This window comes from Staurois parvus, unplaced genomic scaffold (genome assembly GCF_062004578.1).
Source record: "Staurois parvus isolate SC_StPar_1 unplaced genomic scaffold, SC_StPar_1.0 ptg000195l, whole genome shotgun sequence".
Classification (NCBI taxonomy): domain Eukaryota; kingdom Metazoa; phylum Chordata; class Amphibia; order Anura; family Ranidae; genus Staurois; species Staurois parvus.
The window spans coordinates 8530896-8549377 of record NW_028317991.1 but is presented as its reverse complement, the minus strand read 5'-3'; the positions used below and the strand labels follow the sequence as shown (position 1 = coordinate 8549377).

Sequence of the window (18482 nt, the reverse complement as noted above, 5' to 3'; positions counted from 1 at the left end):
GAAAGCTCTGAATGTGACTCAGCAGGGCATGTGTCATATGTAATAAATTGTGGTGCATTGAATGGGTTGCCGTAAGCAATAACACATTAATGCCTATGTGATATTGCATTGAACTGCGTGAATTAGGGGTCAATGCATAATGAATTTATATTTTCATCTGCTAAAAATACAGATTCAATTCAGAGTTCTGCTTCATGGTCATAGAATTCTACTTCTTGTTCAGCAGTGGAATGCTTGCAGCTTTTATTCTAACATTTTTGGCTGTGTTGATGCTACAACATCATGAAATGGTTTATTTGAAGCATGTTGTAGCATCAACTATAACCAAGTCCAGAATTCCACAAGGAAACAAGATTTTCAGGTTCTGGTGCAGCACACAGTCAGGGTGACACTGCATTTCTAGATGGGGGGGGAAGAATAAACGGTTTTATTTGGAAACATCCAAAAGGCTCAGCTCACTATGGAGGAGGAGATGCTTAAATTCCTATTAAATTTCTCCTTAGGCAGTTAGATGCAGGGCCGTGTTCTGCACAGGGATGCACAGATTTTCTGTCTTTACTATGTTCATTTCCATTCATATAGCATACTATAAAATAATTTTTAAAAAATTGTTACAATTTTAATTGCTTGTTTGGAGCAGGTTTATACATAGGACTCTATAGCAGGGGCGGACTGAAAACTTATGGGGCCCCCGGGCAATAGGGGATCATGGGGCCCCTGTGTCCTTGCCCAAACTCAAAAAAGCCTATGAAAAAGGTACCAGGGGCATCTCATGGGGCCCCCTACTGACCCTGGGCCCTCGGGCAGTGCCCAAGTTTCCAAATGGTCAGTCCGCCCCTGCTCTATAGGCAGGTTTTTTGGGGTTTTTTTCAGCATTGCTTACAAAGTAAAATTAGCCCTGGTTCTCACTAAATGTGACATTTAAACCCATGCTTCTTCACTTGAAGTAGCACGATTTCAAAGCCGCGGACCCGATGCAATTCATATGCAGCTGGCCTGACATCTAAGCGATTTCATGCACAGATGTCAATACAAGTCGCACCTGAATCACCAAAAATAGTGCAAGAACTAGTCAGAATTGCACCGATTTGAATGATTCCATTGCTGACAATAGGGTGCGACTTGCTATGCCATTCGGAACTGTCAAATCACATAAGTTGCACCAGTGTGAACCGGGGCTTAGGGGACAGATTTTAGGCCATCAACATACAATGTGACACTAAACCAGTTACCGTATTTTTCGCTCCATAAGACGCACCTAGGTTTTAGAGGAGAAAAACAAGAAAAAAAATATTCAGAACCAATGGACTGCGGACATAGTACAGGGGATGACCAGAGACTGCGGACACAGTACAGGAGATGACCAGGGACTGCGGACATAGTACAGGGGATGACCAGAGACTGCGGACACAGTACAGGGGATGACCAGAGACTGCGGACACAGTACAGGGGATGACCGGAGACTGCGGACACAGTACAGGGGATGACCGGAGACTGCGGACATAGTACAGGGGATGACCGGAGACTGCGGACACAGTACAGGGGATGACCGGAGACTGCGGACACAGTACAGGGGATGACCGGAGACTGCGGACACAGTACAGGGGATGACCGGAGACTGCGGACACAGTACAGGGGATGACCGGAGACTGCGGACACAGTACAGGGGATGACCGGAGACTGCGGACACAGTACAGGGGATGACCGGAGACTGCGGACACAGTACAGGGGATGACCGGAGACTGCGGACACAGTACAGGGGATGACCGGAGACTGCGGACACAGTACAGGGGATGACCGGAGACTGCGGACACAGTACAGGGGATGACCGGAGACTGCGGACACAGTACAGGGGCTGACCGGAGACTGCGGACACAGTACAGGGGCTGACCGGAGACTGCGGACACAGTACAGGGGCTGACCGGAGACTGCGGACACAGTACAGGGGCTGACCGGAGACTGCGGACACAGTACAGGGGCTGACCGGAGACTGCGGACACAGTACAGGGGCTGACCGGAGACTGCGGACACAGTACAGGGGCTGACCGGAGACTGCGGACACAGTACAGGGGCTGACCGGAGACTGCGGACACAGTACAGGGGCTGACCGGAGACTGCGGACACAGTACAGGGGATGACCGGAGACTGCGGACCTTTGGGGAGGGAGGGGGAGCGGGTACCTGAATTTGACAGGTACTCGCTCCCACTTCCGCGGAGTTGTCCTTCCTTCTTCTTCCCGCGGCGGCTTCTGTGAAAGCCAGGTGTCCACTGCGCATGCGCGAGAAGCGCTGCTCTTTGTGAATGGCCTGGAGCCTTCTGTCCCAGAAGACACCTGACCATTCACAAAGCGCAGCGCTTCTCGCGCATGCGCAGTGGGCACCCGGTTGTCATAGAAGCCGCCGCGGGAAGACTGCACCGCTGGAGCGAGGAACAGGTAAGGTCCTGCAGCTCTTCTGAGCTGAGCTGAGTGGCCGGCCTGATATTCTGACATGGTGGTGGCAGAAATACCAGACCGGCCGCTTTACATTTGCTCCATAAGGCGCACTGACATTTTCCTCCCTATTTTGGGGGGAAAAAAGTGTGTCTTATGGGGCGAAAAATACTGTGATTCTGTTTAAAGTGATTGTAAATGCTACTACATGAACTCTACCTTCTCTCATTTTTTATTTTAGTTCTGTTTATTTTAAATGTTTTTTTTTTTAAATTTGCTGAAATGTAAGCTACTTGCAGGGAAATGCCTAACAAATCTGTTTTTTTTTGTTTGTTTTTTTCCCAGTTGCCGATACGACCCCATTTGGCACCCAGGCTGAGGTTACTCTTAAAACCAACTTTTTTGCCACTCTTGACGTCTGCCATGAGCTTCTCCCTCTCATTAAACCCCATGGTAAGTTTTTGTGTAAAGTCTATGGGATGATAAAGGGCTATTTAAAGGATAGGTTTACCTTACAAAAAAATAAATAAATAAATAATAATGAATGCAAATTTTTTTGAAGGTAAAAAAAATGTGCATTAACTTTTTTTTTTTTTTTTTTCTTGGGAACCTGGAGAGCATTGCACCCGTGATCAGCAGATCATCATCATCACGGATGCAATGTCAGGCTCCTCTGCAGACTCAGTGTAGCTGTCTGCCCGTACCTTCGATACGGGCAGGTAGTTACTTCAGTCCAGAAAGCTCAAGAGAGTTCACCAGCTGTACAGTCAGTACTACAAGAAAACTTCAAGCCGTCAGCCTAGGGTTGCCACCTCATTCCGTTAAAACTGAGCACATATTTATGACACAGGTTCTGAGGCTGATTTAATGCAGATAAGGCACTAAGTGAGTTTAATTAGCACCTTAATCAGCCCCAGAACCTGTATAATTAATATGTGCTCAGTTTTAAAGGGATGAGGTGGCAACCCTGCATCAGCCACAAAGGCTGATGATACTTGTAGGCATTCATTCACAGAACTCTGCACTTCTGTGTTCTTTTCAAATTGTGACAGTGGATACAGGTAGAAGATCCCTGGTCCATTGTCACGGGGAGGGGGATCAGGGGGAGAGCTGCAGGAGTGGGAACGTGTTACATGTAGTGTTGGGCTGTATGTTCGTCCACTGCACCCCACAATGCACTGCACCCTGACAGGTCATTGTGATTGGCCAATGCAATGCACCCGACCACAGGTCAGGTACAATGCTTTGGCCAATCACAGCACATGATGACGTCACAAGGGGGGCGGGGGTGACACCCGCCCCATTGTGACATCATCACACTATTTAGGAACTGTTATCCCGTCGCAGCTTTTAGCCGGTGGGAGCCAGTGTTGAGAGTGGAGCGTTTGCGGGTTTTTTGGGTCGGCGTGGGCATCGTGATTGACATTGGATGTACTTCAGGGGACTTATTTTAAATTTTTGTTTTTAATAAAGGACTTGTCAAAGAATGTCTCCTGTCATTTTTCCACTACACGTTTTTTTTTTTTTTTTTGTGAATGGGTAGTGGTACCATGTACCCCATAGTTATTCACATGGGGGGGCAGGATCTGGGGGCCCCCTTGTTAAAGGGGCTTCCAGATTTCCATAAGCCCCCCTCCCCCACCCGCAGGCCCCCACAACCACTGGCAACAGTTGTGGGGAAGAGGCCCTTGTCCCCATCAACACGCACCCCCCCCTTTCCTGACTTGCCGGGCTGCATGCTCAGATAAGGATCTGGTATGGATTTTGGAGGGGACCACGCCATTTTTTAAAGAAAATTTGATGTGGGTGTTCCCTTTAAAATCCATTCTGGAACCGAAGGGGTCTGGGGGGGGACCCCATGCATATATTTTATTTATTTTTATTTTTTTTATTGCTGGCAATTCTTTTTACATTCAGCTGTTTTTAGTAGCTGTACAGTATCTTATTGCAGATGCGGTAAGATACCGCTTACTGAATTGTCCCCTCTGTTTGGTATTACCGCGAACCAAACGGGGGTGTTCAGCCCATCACTAGTTACATGTTCCACCCTAAAAATGGGTGCAATATGTAACATGTTCCCAAAGGCGAACTTATCCTTTAAAAAATGTTTTATTATTTTGCCCTGAAAAACGCTTTAAACAACCTATTCAATACAACTCTGCAATATATGCTCTTTTCCCCATGTTTAATCCTTCTAAAAAGACTTTAAGTACAGAAAAATAATTGATTTGCCAGAAATGCTGATTTCCTGTTTGGACTGACAGCACAGAGCTCCTTCTGTTCTGAAATCCCAGCCGGCGGTGTCAGGTCTGCCTTGTGAACTACAGAACTCCACCTGCCCCCTTCCCCTCTGTCTATACTCATACATTGATTATTTTCTATATAACAGCGCTACTGCATTGACTCCTAAGCCTGTCCACACACTGTGTAGGGAATGGCACTTATAAAGTGACCACACCGCTTCTTTTTAAATGCACTCCCAAGTTTAAAGCTAGCCATACATGGCTCCATTTTCTCTTGTTCAGTTGATTTTCCCCCATTCATGCTAAACGGCATAGATGGAGAAATCTCCATTTCCAACTATTTTATATTCAGCAGCCATAGCTGATAATTTTCCACTTGGCTCAGTCGATCTTTAAATCGTCTTTGGTCAGGTTAGGTGGTGCTTGCAAGGTGACCTAGGGCCTAATTTCATCCAAATCGGCTGCAATTTGGGCCATTTGTCGCAGATATGAAGCTGGCATTAAACAGGAAAAATGTCACCTGATTCCTACCAAATCAGCTGATAGGTGGCCCTGTTGGCCCCACCCAGCTTTTCAAACTACTACTGAAAAATTGAAGGAGCTGCGTTGAAAATTGTTGGCCAATCAAAAGCAGTCACTGTTCGAGTGTTCAAGCAGCTATGGGTGTCTTGGCGGCTTGAATACAATAGATGGCAGAGGAGATCCACACTAAGGTCCCTTTCACACGGGCGTTCCATATGTCTATTTTTCATCTGTCCGTTTACGGATGAAAAACGGACACCCATGTATTTCTATGGACTAAGCAGATGTAAACAGACAATCGTCTGTTTACATCCGTTAATGTCCACATCCGATAACATCCATTTTTTTCATGGAAGAAAACCCTATTTTTCTTCCATTTAAAAAAAAAAACAGATGTAAACATTCAAAAAATGGATGAAGATGGATGTAAACGGATGAAAAAACAGATATAAACTGATGCAAAACTAATGTGAACTGATCCATTTTTTCTTGGATGATGAAAAACGGAATGCCCGTGTGAAAGGGGCCTAAACAATCTCTAAGCAGAATCTATTTGAGAAGTCTATGTATGTATGGCTGGCATAGGTCTGTGTGGATCATGTCTGTCCTGACATAGATAATATTCTCAGAAAAAAACAAAACGGTGCACTCTCCTCATGCATTAATGCAAAAACTATACATTTATTAAAAAGGTGCATAAACATAATCACAAGCCATAAAGGTCATAAAAACAGAGACAAGAAGTCAAAGGTGCCAATCGTGGACAGCATTCTTCCTCAGCTAAAATGTGAACGCTCTTCGGGAGTCGAACGCCCTTCCTCAGAGTTTTTTACACCACTCCTGTGTGAACCTAGGCTTGTCATAGTGACTTCAATCTGGGGTCAAACAGGAGCGGGGGAAACCGCATTCAATTTGGACAGGAGTCTCACCTCATTCCTGTTCAAATCACATGCAAGTCTTTGCAGGGTGATTTGAGCCCATTCATTTTGTGTGGGCTAAGTTTGCACTGGAAGGCCTCTTTCACATGAACATTCCAATCGCGTCCGCCTGCCTGTTTTTCAGGCGGACCCGATCAGAACCTCCATCCTCCTCTATGGAGCGGTGAGTGCAGGGGCGGACTGACAACTCATGGGGCCCCCGGGCAATAGGGGATCATGGGGCCCCTGTGTCCTTACCCACACCCAAAAAAGCCTATGAAAAAGCCAATGAAAGGTACTAGGGGCATCTCATGGGGCCCCCTACTGACCCTGGGCCCTCGGGCAGTGCCCAAGTGCTCGAATGGTCAGTCCGCCCCTGGGCGGGTGTAAACGGGCATGTGTCCGTTTACACCCGCCGACATCCAATCTGACCCACAAAAAAGGGAAGGATGGGGATCCAATTCCCCTTCTGTCCAATCGGATCGGGTTGGATGGAAACAGACAGGCGGTCCATTTTTTCATCTGACCATCCATTGAGGAGAGCAAGCAGCTTTGTGTCTGCTCTACAGCAGTGGAGGGGATAGGGACTTGTCATCCGCTTGCTCAGCAGAGAGATCCCCCACTGAGCTAGCGGATCCGATAAACAGGTCCGCTCCGTGTGAAAGGACCCGAACGGTATCAGTAATTGCTATCGGTGAGTACTTGAACACAAGTATCGGTACTCATACTTGCCGATTATGGGAAGAATCATTACTGCTGATCCTTTCAGCTGCCCTGAAAGAAGAACAAAAGGCAAAACTTGTGCTTCATTTTGTATAGAGTAAGGGAGGGTTATAACCTCTGTCAATTTATTTTTCCATTTGTGTCCCCATTGGGGGAGATTTCCCTTCACTTCCTGTCCCAGAACTAAAACAGGAAGTGGTAGGAAATCCCTCCAAAGTGAGGAAATCTCTGGTTGTCACCAGAACTAGTGTCCCCATTGGAAGATTTTCCCTCTCACTACTGTTCTGGGTAAACCAACAATTTGGGATTTTCTTCTATTTTGACTTTCAATGATAACAGTAAAAAGACAAATAGAGAGGGACTATGTTTATAGAGAATAATTATTGTTGATAATATGTCGCCTTTTTTGGCTAATTTGTTGATGTACACATCCATACGCCATACATGAAGGCTATTTTCTACAGATGTAATAATCAAATTCTTTTGTTACATTTCTATTGGAAAATCTAATAAAATTATTGGAAAAGACAGATAAAGAGGGTGTAGCTCCCTAACAGAGACACAGATGGCAATAAAAACTGACTGGTGTTCTAACCCCTCTCCACTACAAAAAAAAGAAAAGGTTTTGCCTTTAGTTATACTTTAAATCTGGAAATGCTGGTTGTTTTGACATTTTCACTTAAAGCAGAGCTCCACCCAATAGGGGAAGTTCCGCTTTGAGGCCTTTTAAGGATTGGCACCTTTGGGGAGTGGGTACCTGATTTTGACAGGTACCCGCTTCCACTTCCTCTGTGATCGCCTAGGCGACCGGAAACAGAAGTTTTTCCCCCCCTCCCTGTAGTCTTCTGGGACAGGTGACAGGTCCTAGCAGACTACAGGACCGTTCATGAGGTGCACATGCACAGTGGGCACCTAATTGCGAAGATGCAAGCTGTCACAGCCAGTTGCCCACAATTAGGATTCTGGAGCCGGGAAGAGAGGACGACCGGTGAAACCGGCTGCGGTGAGGACACCGCTGGATCCAGGGACAGGTAGGTGTATGTTTTTTTAAAAGCCAGCAGCTACAGTTTTTGTAGCTGTTGACTTTCATTTTTTTTTTTACATTTTGACTGGAGCTCTGCTTTAAGGTTGCCTCTAAGTGTGTTTTATTTAAAGGCTAAGTTCCCCTTTGGGAACATGTTACATGTTCCACCTGTTTTTAGGGTTGAACATGTAACATTTTCTCACTCCTGCAACCTGTCGCCAATTTTCCCTCCTCCCCCTTCCGATCAGTGTGACAGTGGATCAGGGATCACCCGCACCCGCTGTCACAATTTGAAAAGAACACGGCCAGGTGGGGTTCCCCTCACAAGGCCATGTCATTCATCCATCTGTGAATGTATGAACTACAAGTACCACCGCCCTTAGCGGCTGATGACTTGTCGTTCCCAATTAATTACCCAGGCGCTAGTGAGTTAGTTTAGTGGTTCACTGAGTCTTCCTTTCATTGTGGAGCTCCATACAAGGTACTAGCAGACAGATACACGGACAGTGTGCAGGAGCCTGTGATTACACCCGTCATCTGCTGATCGTGAGTGCAATGCTTTACAGGCTCCTAAGAAAAATTAAAAAATGATGATAAATGTGCATTTTTTTTTTTTTTTTTTTTTTTAGAAAAACTTATCTTTTAATCATGTATTTGAATTGCATAGTTGTGTGAGAGGTTCACTTTAAAGTGTATGGTAACTCTTCAGCAAATTTAACATGTTTGCTACCTTTCTGGAACTTCTAATATATACTAATAGCAATTTGTTATATCTGATCAATAAGTGAAAAATGCCTGTTTGATCCTGCTTATTGAGCTGATAAATTTCCCTCTGTGGACTACAGAACACCTCCCCCCATCTGATACAGATGACGGGGAAGGGGTGTTCTGTTGCCTTTGTCCTAGGGTAACAACATTGCTTCCTCACAGATACAGTACAGTACAGTACAGCGAGTGAGCGTTGTCACCCAAGGACAGGAAGTAACTTTACAAAACTGGCTGTGAGTCTCCTCTGATAACACGCTATAATGTCCCTTGTTTATTTTCTTTTGATAGGGCGAGTGGTAAATGTGTCCAGTATGGTGAGCCCCAGGGCTCTGGCGCAGTGCAGCCGAGAGTTTCAGGAAAAATTCCGCAGTGATACCATCACTGAGGGGGAACTGGTGAAGCTTATGGAGAAATTTGTAGAAGATGCCAAGAACGGAGTCCATCAAGAGAAAGGTTGGGCAAACACTGCTTACGGGATGTCTAAAATAGGAGTGACCGTGCTGTCCAGGATCCAGGCACGCAAGCTGAAAGAGACCAGAAAAGGAGAAGGAATCATCCTCAACGCCTGCTGCCCAGGCTGGGTGAGGACTGATATGGCTGGTCCCAATGCAACCAAGTCTCCTGATGAAGGTGCCGAGACCCCGGTCTATCTTGCTCTTCTTCCAGAGTCTGTTGATTCACCATATGGAGAGCTGGTCAGTGAGAAGAAAGTGTTGGCATGGTAGATGCCAGTTCCAAACATATCTGACCATGTGACCACGTCTTCATAATCTCTGTAGGCCTTAAAAGAAGTTCTTTGGAACAGTCCTTTTCTTCTTACAGATGGAGGATAGTTAAGTGATAAACAGCCTTCAACTCATTAACTTAAAGCCCGTACACACTATAAGAAAATCGTCCAAAAATCTGATCTTTGGTATACAGCTTTCGAGAGTCGATTACGAGTATTCATGCGACAATATCCGAAGAGCGAAAATCTTTCTTGTGTGATACCAGATCATATGATTTTTGTTTAATCAGTTCAGTAGTCGTCCAAAAATACAATACAATACATGACATCGCTTTCGAAATTCTTCTCTTTCATATGAGAATTTTTGTAAATTTAGTACCCTTTTCATTTTCGATATGGAGACTAGCATGCAAAAAAAGGATGATCATTTGTCCGATATTCTCATCGTGTGTATGAGGCATTAGGCAGGCCATAGTCAAAAACCGAACATTCTGTTGATCGAAAAACCGAAATTTCGCATATGATTGTGCTATCATTTTTGTTTATTTAAAAAAAAAAAAAAAATCCATCAGGTTGGATTGGGCATTTTCAATTGCAATATGAAAAGTGCATGTCAAGCTTTGTGAGGTCTGATCTCTTATCAGAAATCTATCAATGCTGAAACCACCTGGTTGATTGGGGAGATATTGCTGTAGATCAGCCATTCTCCTCCAGAGGTTGCTAGGGGTTCCTTGAGCTGTGGCTGATTGACCTCCTTTTTGAATGAGCCAATGCCATTTGGCAAAGCCAGCAACATTACACCAATGACCTTCTAACGCGATCGGTAAGGGTGGTATTTTAATGACCATTGTAAGGTTTTTATTCATCCTAATGACTACCAATATGATGAGGTATTTTTCCCATTGACCCAGATTAGTTGATTTCAGTAAGTGTTCCCCAAAACCTTAAAATTATTTGGGGGTTTCTCTGGGGTAAAAATGTTGAGAAAGGCTGCTTAGATATTCCTTTTTCCAGGAATATCTGGTATGGGACCACTCCTGACATTTGACCCAGCTCAGTACAATTGATTTCAGACAAAGGCTCAGACCTTCACACAGCCCTCGCTCTTGGCTCTTCCATGGAAGGTAATGAGTTTAGAGCTGTGTATCACTGAACAGCCCCTCTCTGTGAGAACCTCTTCAGTCACTGAAAGCACTTATTGATGTTGATGTGAATTAACCTGCCTTTCCTATACTTTTTTTTTGTAGTAATAAATAATTTGTTAAAACTGTGGCTTATATTACATATTTCATAAACAAGAATAAATGTCATAAAATACTGTTTTGCAGACAAACTCAGTGAAATATATTATCAATATTCATTACCAATTTAAAATATAAATGTAGAACCTGACAAAAAATATAAAAATATTATAACAAAATGGCATGTGTGAATATACATTCCTTTAACGGCCTAATGAGAAATGGAGATTTTCGTATAAGTTTGTCATTCATTTTATGTGCTCTGCTCAGGGGCAGACTGACAACTCATGGGGCCCCCGGGCAATAGGGGATCATGGGGCCCCTGTGTCCTCACCAACACCCAAAAAAGCCTATGAAAAAGCAAATGAAAGGTACCAGGGGCATCTCATGGGGCCCCTACTGACCCTGGGCCCTCGGGCTGTGCCCGAGTGTTCCAATGGTCAGTCCGCCTCTGGTTCTGCTATTGCATTAATAATGCTTACACTATGGGATTGATTTATTAAAGGCAAATAGACTGTGCACTTTGCAATTGCAGATGCACTCATTTTAGCCCAGAGAGTAATGAATGTGATGAAGCTCTGCTGATTTTCATCATCCAATCTTGCAAGCAAACATTTTGTTGTTTTTTTGGGGGTTTTTTTTCTATTTTTTTGCAGCTTATTGGGTATTTTTTTTACAAAATGAAGCTTCACGACATTCACTAAGCTCTGGGGAAAATGAGTGCAACTGCATTTGGAAAGTGCGCAGTCTATTTGCCTTTAGTAAATCAACCAACCCCAGTGTTTTAGTAAAGCTAGGCAAACATGAGGAATGACAATACATCATTATGTCACAGTGTCATGGCTCCAAATGGACTTCACAAACATGGAGAATACGTGTGCATGACCAAATAATCATATGGAACCATGTGTGTACTCAGTAGTCAAGGTGTATAAAGAGAACTGGAGCATGATGAGTATCAATCAAGACCATGGAGGTCCCACCTCTCAACTTCCAGGACTTAAAGGATCTGCTGCTTCCAGTTTGGTGCTAGATACCACAGCATACCTTCTAAGGTCTAGTTCATGTGTAGACAGATGATAGCGGGTGGTCATAATGTTTCAGGGGATCATTTTTTTTTTTTATTTTTTTTTTTTTAGCAATTTTTGGATGGGAGAGTATTTTACACCAATGGCATAGGTAAACATGGTAGAAATAAAGGAAAAATAAATATTTATGGAGGACACGCTGGACTGCTCCCCTGGAGGACCTTCTTACCAATGAGTATTACATACATATGCTCTTGAGCCTGCTTGACTTTAGAACATGCGGTCTACTTCTTGGGGCTTCCCTTGAGAACACAGTGGCATAGCCTCAAAGGGTACAATGTGTGCATGGCACCTATTGAGGATTCCTGGTAGTGTACTTTGCCAATGCTCTCCACTTCTTCCCTACAGCCATTTTCTCTGCTGTTATTGGTTGCTAGGACTGCTGGCATCCTAGCACCTAATGGCATGCATGCACACCAAGATGAAACTTACTCTGTGAAGAACAGGTCCACACCCTGACTCCAGCGCCCTCTCCCGACTCTAAGGGGGGATTCTGATCTAAACAGGGACTCTGCTCTTTGGAGGTACTCTAATCTAAGGGGGATGCTGATCTAACGTGGAACTGTTATACAGGGAAAGATTCTGATCTGCAAGGCAAGACTCTAATTTGAGGGAAGAGTATGATCTAAAAGGGGACTCCAGGTGCAAGGGGGAATTCTGAGACTCCTGATCTGGAGGGGAGGGGGCTGTTATCTATGGGGGGATTCTGATTAAAGGGGGGGTTGATCTAAAGAGGGACTCTGATCTAAAGGGTATCTCTTCTCTACGGGGAAGTAGAGGGTTCTGATCCACAGGGAGGGCTGTTATATAAGGGGGGACTCTGATGTAAAGGTAAGAAATGACCACAGGCAACAAAGAAATATAAGTTGATAGAAGATGGACAAATTCAAAAGGCCAGGTCACAATTGTTACCTTAAAACTTGCAGCTATGTTTTTCTTTTTATTTTATTCCTGTAAAATAAACCGTTTTCTTTGCTCCGTATGAGGTTGTTATTATTATTATTATACAGTATTTATAAAGCGCCAATGGTTCGCTCAGCGCTGTACATTACAAAGGGTGACAGAACAATACCAATACAATGCAAAACATGAGGGGATTGAGGGCCCTGCTCTTTCGAGCTTACAATCTAGGAGGGAGGGGATAGTGGTACAGGAGGAGATAGCTGTGGGGGATGGAGTGGTAGGAAGAGTGGGGGAGGTCGGCAAGTTAGCGGGGGGTGGGGTAGGCTTCCCTGAAGAGGTGGGTTTTCAGGGTGCGCCTAAAGGAGAGGAGAGTAGGTGATAATCTGATGGGTTGGGGCAGGGAGTTCCAGAGGATAGGTGACACCCTGGAGAAGTCCTGGAGGCGGGTATGGGAGGAGGAGACCAGGGAACTAGAGAGAAGGAGGTCTTGTGAGGAGCGGAGTGTGCGTGCTGGGCGGTACTTGGATATTAGGTCAGTGATGTAGTTCGGGGCAGTATGGTGGACAGCTTTGTACGTCAGTGTTAGGATTTTGAATTTGATCCGTTGTGCAATCGGAAGCAAGTGGAGGGATTGGCAGAGGGGGGTGGCGGAGACGGAGCGGTTGGAAAGGTGAATCAGTCTGGCAGCCGTATTCAGGATCGACTGAAGCTGGGATAGCCAGCGGCGAGGCAGGCTTGTAAATACTTGCAGAGGCAGCTGCTGGAAGAAGCCTAACAGTGGCCAAGACAGGTTTTTTTTTTTTCACAATTGAAAGTGTGCGCCTAGGTTGATTTCCCCTGGAGGTAGACCAACGGTGCTCCAAAGCTCACAGTGTCTTCCTGGCCCTTCAAACAGAATGAGAGTAAAAGGTGAAGAGCTGGCAACTGGTTCTCCCGATAAAAGTTTTTTATTCATAAAGGGTACAGTGTGCAAGTTACATCACTTACGCGTTTCGGTAAAAAAACCTTATTCATAGCCCATCGTTTTTTTTTTTTCCATAGGGCACAGCCGTAGAATTAATTCAGGTGAAAAGTAGCCTACAAGGCCTTGGGCCTATGCCTAAAGCTTTCGGTGGACAGTCTGGGTCCCAGCCCTATGAAGTAGAAAAATCGAGACACTGGACACCGGTGGGCATGGCACCAAGCAACACACTGCAGCAGCAGCACAGTTCAGCACATGTGGCCTCATGGGGGTTCCTTGCAGCAGAGATTTCGTGGAGCTAAACTAATACATTCCGTGGTGGACTGACCATTTGGAAACTCGGGCACTGCCCGAGGGCCCGGGGTCAGTTGGCCCCATGAGATGCCCCTGTTACCTTTTTCATAGGCTTTTTTGAGTTTGGGCAAGGACACAGGGGCCCCATGATCCCTTATTGCCCGGGGGCCCCATGAGTTGTCAGTCTGCCCCTGATACATTCACCAGTAATTTAATCGCTCAAGCCAGTTTTAAATAGTTCAGAGAGCAGCAAGTCAAAGAATTTTCAGTTCTACAAATCTGAAAGCTGAAACCCGATTGGTTCTGGACAACTAATCAGACTAACTTTACTGGGTATGTATGTATGTAATGACAGCTCCAGGTGAACATTTACTATGTTGCCACTAACAATGAATTAAGCAAACTTCTGCATTCTGCAGGATGGCCATGACTCTGCAATTTCTTATCCTCAAGCTTTGTTGTAAAATCTGCTGCATCATTATTCAAGGACAAAAAAATCTGTCTGCTAAAAACCAGCAAGACAAGTTCACATACAATCTGCAGCTCAAGGTTGTATCCGACTCCTTCTTTCAAAATCCAGGGGCACCAGATTTTCTGATGAGGTCTATTTCTCTAGGCCCCTGTCATTCCTGCACTGGTACCAGGACCCAGAGCTACGGGGCAACCTTGGGAGCCTAGAGCCCAATGAACGTCTATGGGGGGACTTGCTACATCCTTCATGTTCCAGCAGTAAATGATGGTGGGGGGGGGGGGTGGAATTGGCAACTGGCCAAACCTGTGCACCTGCTTGTCATTTCACATGGGACCTACATGCCGCTACAGACAGATGCGATGGTGTTTCTTGCAATCTTTATCAATGCCAATAAAAGAGCTGGTGGAGGGCCTCCTTGTCTAGGGCCCATTCTGCCTTAAAGCACATGTAAAAATCTGTTATGAACTTAACTATGTAACCCAACAAACAAAAATGTAATCTATTACAGCTTACCAGTCCTTAGATGTGGTGGTTGCATTAGTTTTCATCTGTCAGCTTGGTTTTCCTTTACCTGGTAATCCTGCAAATAACACAATTCCTGGTATAAAGTGACATCCAGGGCTGGATTCCTCACTAGGCCACAGCCTAGGGCAGCATGACTCCCAGAGGCAGTACCTAACCAACCAGGAAACTTAAAATATATGCTATCCAGTGCTGTTTAATAGGTATCTCTAGGCAGAACCTTTTTTTTTCACTTTGGTTAAAGTAGGGAAGGTTTAGACTCCTTGTCAAGTTTTTATTGCAGTGACGTAACCCCCCTTCCTCTCCACCTCATCCAATCACTGATCACTTTGCATTCATTGAGAAAATGTAAAGCTTTCTCTGAGGGGTGCGTGTGCTGAGCAGCCGACCTCCTGTGTTCACAATGCTGCAAAAAAACTCAATTCACATGTTATCTAATGTTATTAAATTGATAGCACCCAACACATGTGATGATCTTTCAATTAGGGTACTCACAGTCCAGAACTGAGATGATATCTGATACTCCATCAATATTGTAAATACACTTTAGGAGCAAGATGATGTGGAGGTTTTACTTCACTCAATACGAACAAAAGAACAATAAGTGTATTGGTGTTCAGTATATAAACAGAAAATCCACCCAAATATGTCATTTTCTGTCCTCAAAGAAACTATTGTACTTAAAGAAAGACTCCACTTTCATTAAAAAATACAACATATACCTGTATTATGTCTACAGATTGGAATTTAAAACCACTTGCCTACCGGGCACTTTTACACTTTTACCCCCTTCCTGCCCAGGACAAGTTTCAGCTTTCAGCGCTGTCACACTTTGAATGACAATTGTGCGGTCATGCAACAATGTACTGGGGGCGGACTGACAGCTCATGGGGCCCCTGTGTCCTTGCCCAAACTCTAAAAAAGCCTATGAAAAAGGTACCAGGGGCATCTCATGGGGCCCCCTACTGACCCCAGGCCCTCGGGCAGTCCCCGAGTTTCCAAATGGTTAGTCTGCCCCTGCACTGTACCCATATGAAATGTTTATCTTTTTTTTTCACACAAATAGAGCTTTCTTTTGGTGGTATTTAACCACTTCCCATCCAGCCCATGTACATAAACGGACGGATGGTCGCAGTGCAGGAGCGGGTGGCCATTTATAAACGTCCTCCTGCATTCTCTGTCTATGCGTGCTCCCTGGGAGCACCGATCGCTGTACAGGACCTCTGTGTGAGGTCCCGATCATGTGATCACTGATTGGCCAATCAGTGATCACATGAATAGTAGTAAGCAAGATGTCACTTCCTTACATCATTACTTTCTACTAGTGAAATCTGTGAATGATCACAGAGGTCACATGTTGTGTCACTATTCACAACAGCCTTGTACCATGTGACAAGCTGTAACCAATCACAGCTCTCACAGTGTTTCTCAATGGCTGCAAGAATGCAGCTAGAGAAAAGGAGAAAGTATTGCTTTTACAGCCTTTATGTGTAAAACCAATCAGTGTAAAAACAAAAAAAAAAAAAAAACTTAATCACCCCCCACAAGTAGTACAGTGTCACTATGGTGACACTGTACTGCTAGGGTGACAGTATGATTAAAAAAAAAACAAATAATAATATAAAAAAAAATAAAAATGTAAAAAAAAGTTTGAAAAATTATAATTTTTGGTTATAAACTAAACTAATTTGGGTTATTTTTTTTGTTACTAAAAAGATAGCTGAATACATTTTGGCCAAACTTTATGAAGAGAGATTATTTATTTGCAAAATTTTATAAGAAATACACTTTTTGTTTTCAAAATGTTTGAACTTTTTCATTTATATAGCAAAAAAATAAATATCCCAGTGGTGAATAAATACCACCCAAATTAAAGTTTAAATAAAAAATGCTAAAAAATTCATATGGGTACAGTGTTGCATGACCGCACAATTGTCATTCAAAGTGTGACAGCACTGAAAGCTGAAAATTGGTCTGGACAAGAAGGGGGTGAAAGTGTCCGGACTTGAAGTGGTTAATCACCACTGGGTTTTTTATTTTTTGTACTATAATTTAAAAAAGTTTTCTTTGTTTCTATTACAAAATTTTGCAAACAGGTAATTTTTCTCCTTCACTGATGTGCATTGATGAGGCTGCAATGATAGGCAGCACTGATGGGCACTGATAGGCTGCACTGATGAGGCAGCACTGGTGTCCATTGATGAGGAGGCACTGATGATGCTGAACTGATATGTGGCACTGATAGGCACTAATAGGTAGCACTGATGGGCTGCACTGATGAGGCAGCACTGGTGTCCATTGATGAGGAGGCACTGATGATGCTGAACTGATATGTGGCACTGATAGGCAGCGCTGATGGGCACTAATAGGTAGCACTGATGAGGCAGCACTGGTGTCCACTGATGAGGAGGCACTGATGATGCTGAACTGATATGTGGCACTGATGGGCAGCACTGATGGGCACTGATAGGCAGCACTGATGGGCTGCACTGATGAAGCAGCACTGATGAGGCAGCACTGGTGTCCATTGATGAGGAGGCACTGATGATGCTGAACTGATATGTGGCACTGATAGGCAGCGCTGATGGGCACTAATAGGTAGCACTGATGGGCTGCACTGATGAAGCAGCACTGATGAGGCAGCACTGGTGTCCATTGATGAGGAGGCACTGATGATGCTGAACTGATATGTGGCACTGATGGGCACTGATAGGCAGCACTGATGGGCACTAATAGGTAGCACTGAAGGGCACGGACTGGGGGCACTGACGTGGCAATGCTGGGCAGCATTGTTGGAAACTGCTGGGCAGCACTGATGGGCAGTGCCCTGATTATCAGTGCAGATGTCTGCTTTGACAGTTGATGGTTACACTGTGACAGCATGAGGAAAGTACTGCCGATAACTGGTAGTGTATTTACATAGTGGTCAGCTGTCATTGGACACAACTGATCAGGTGGTAAAAGGCTGCTGTGATTGGCCTTTTATCATGTCATGTGATCAGCTGTGTCTAAAGGGCACAGCGATCACAGATAGATTTGAGTACGTGCCGCTGGGGGCGGCTGCGGGGTGCGTTCTGGGAGGACGTTGAAGGAATTAGCCTTTCAGCATTACCATACCGCCATATTGTCTCTTGACCTGAGATCTGCCATTTTAAGATAAGAATCCATTTTGAGATTTATGTCAGTACTTAAAGATGAATTTGTGTTTTAAGACTGTTTCTTACTTTCGATAAGAGTCTGAGGTTCCTCTTTTCCCTTCAGATGTAACTTCCTTTTTTCCTCTACCTAGCATAAGACTGAAAGTCTGCGGTGGGCTTTTTTCCTGTTGCAAGAGTATTAATAAACTATAGCCAGCGCTAAAAGGGAAGTTGTCTACTTTCTATATTAATGTTTGACGTATATAATAATAATTAACATAAATGCTAAATGATTGGGCATTACTGACGTATATAATATTCTGATTGGTCAATGCATACCTGTCAATTGATTGGTTCTTATATTTCCATGTATTGTTTTAAGTTTCATATATAAGTTTGAACACGGAAGAATAAATTCAGTTCCTTCTGAGATACCACCTTGTGTCTGTGTGCAATTTCCTGTATCTCAAAGGGGACTCCAGGCCTGTAGACAGACATTGATCAGGGCC

At 44.4% G+C, this 18482-nt stretch overlaps 1 protein-coding gene across 2 annotated transcripts in view; it reads left to right on the top strand.

Annotated features, from left to right (window-relative positions):
* Positions 1 to 10775, top strand: part of LOC149461689 (carbonyl reductase [NADPH] 1-like) — a 33666-nt gene extending 22891 nt beyond the window's left edge. For both annotated transcript variants that reach the window (XM_089677931.1, XM_089677932.1), the window contains exons 2-3: positions 2777 to 2884; positions 8917 to 10775. In XM_089677931.1, the coding sequence (XP_089534057.1) occupies positions 2777 to 2884; positions 8917 to 9353 (545 nt within the window). In that variant the 3' untranslated portion in view covers positions 9354 to 10775. The remainder of the gene's footprint in view (positions 1 to 2776; positions 2885 to 8916) is intronic.
* The last annotated feature ends 7707 nt before the right edge of the window (positions 10776 to 18482 follow it).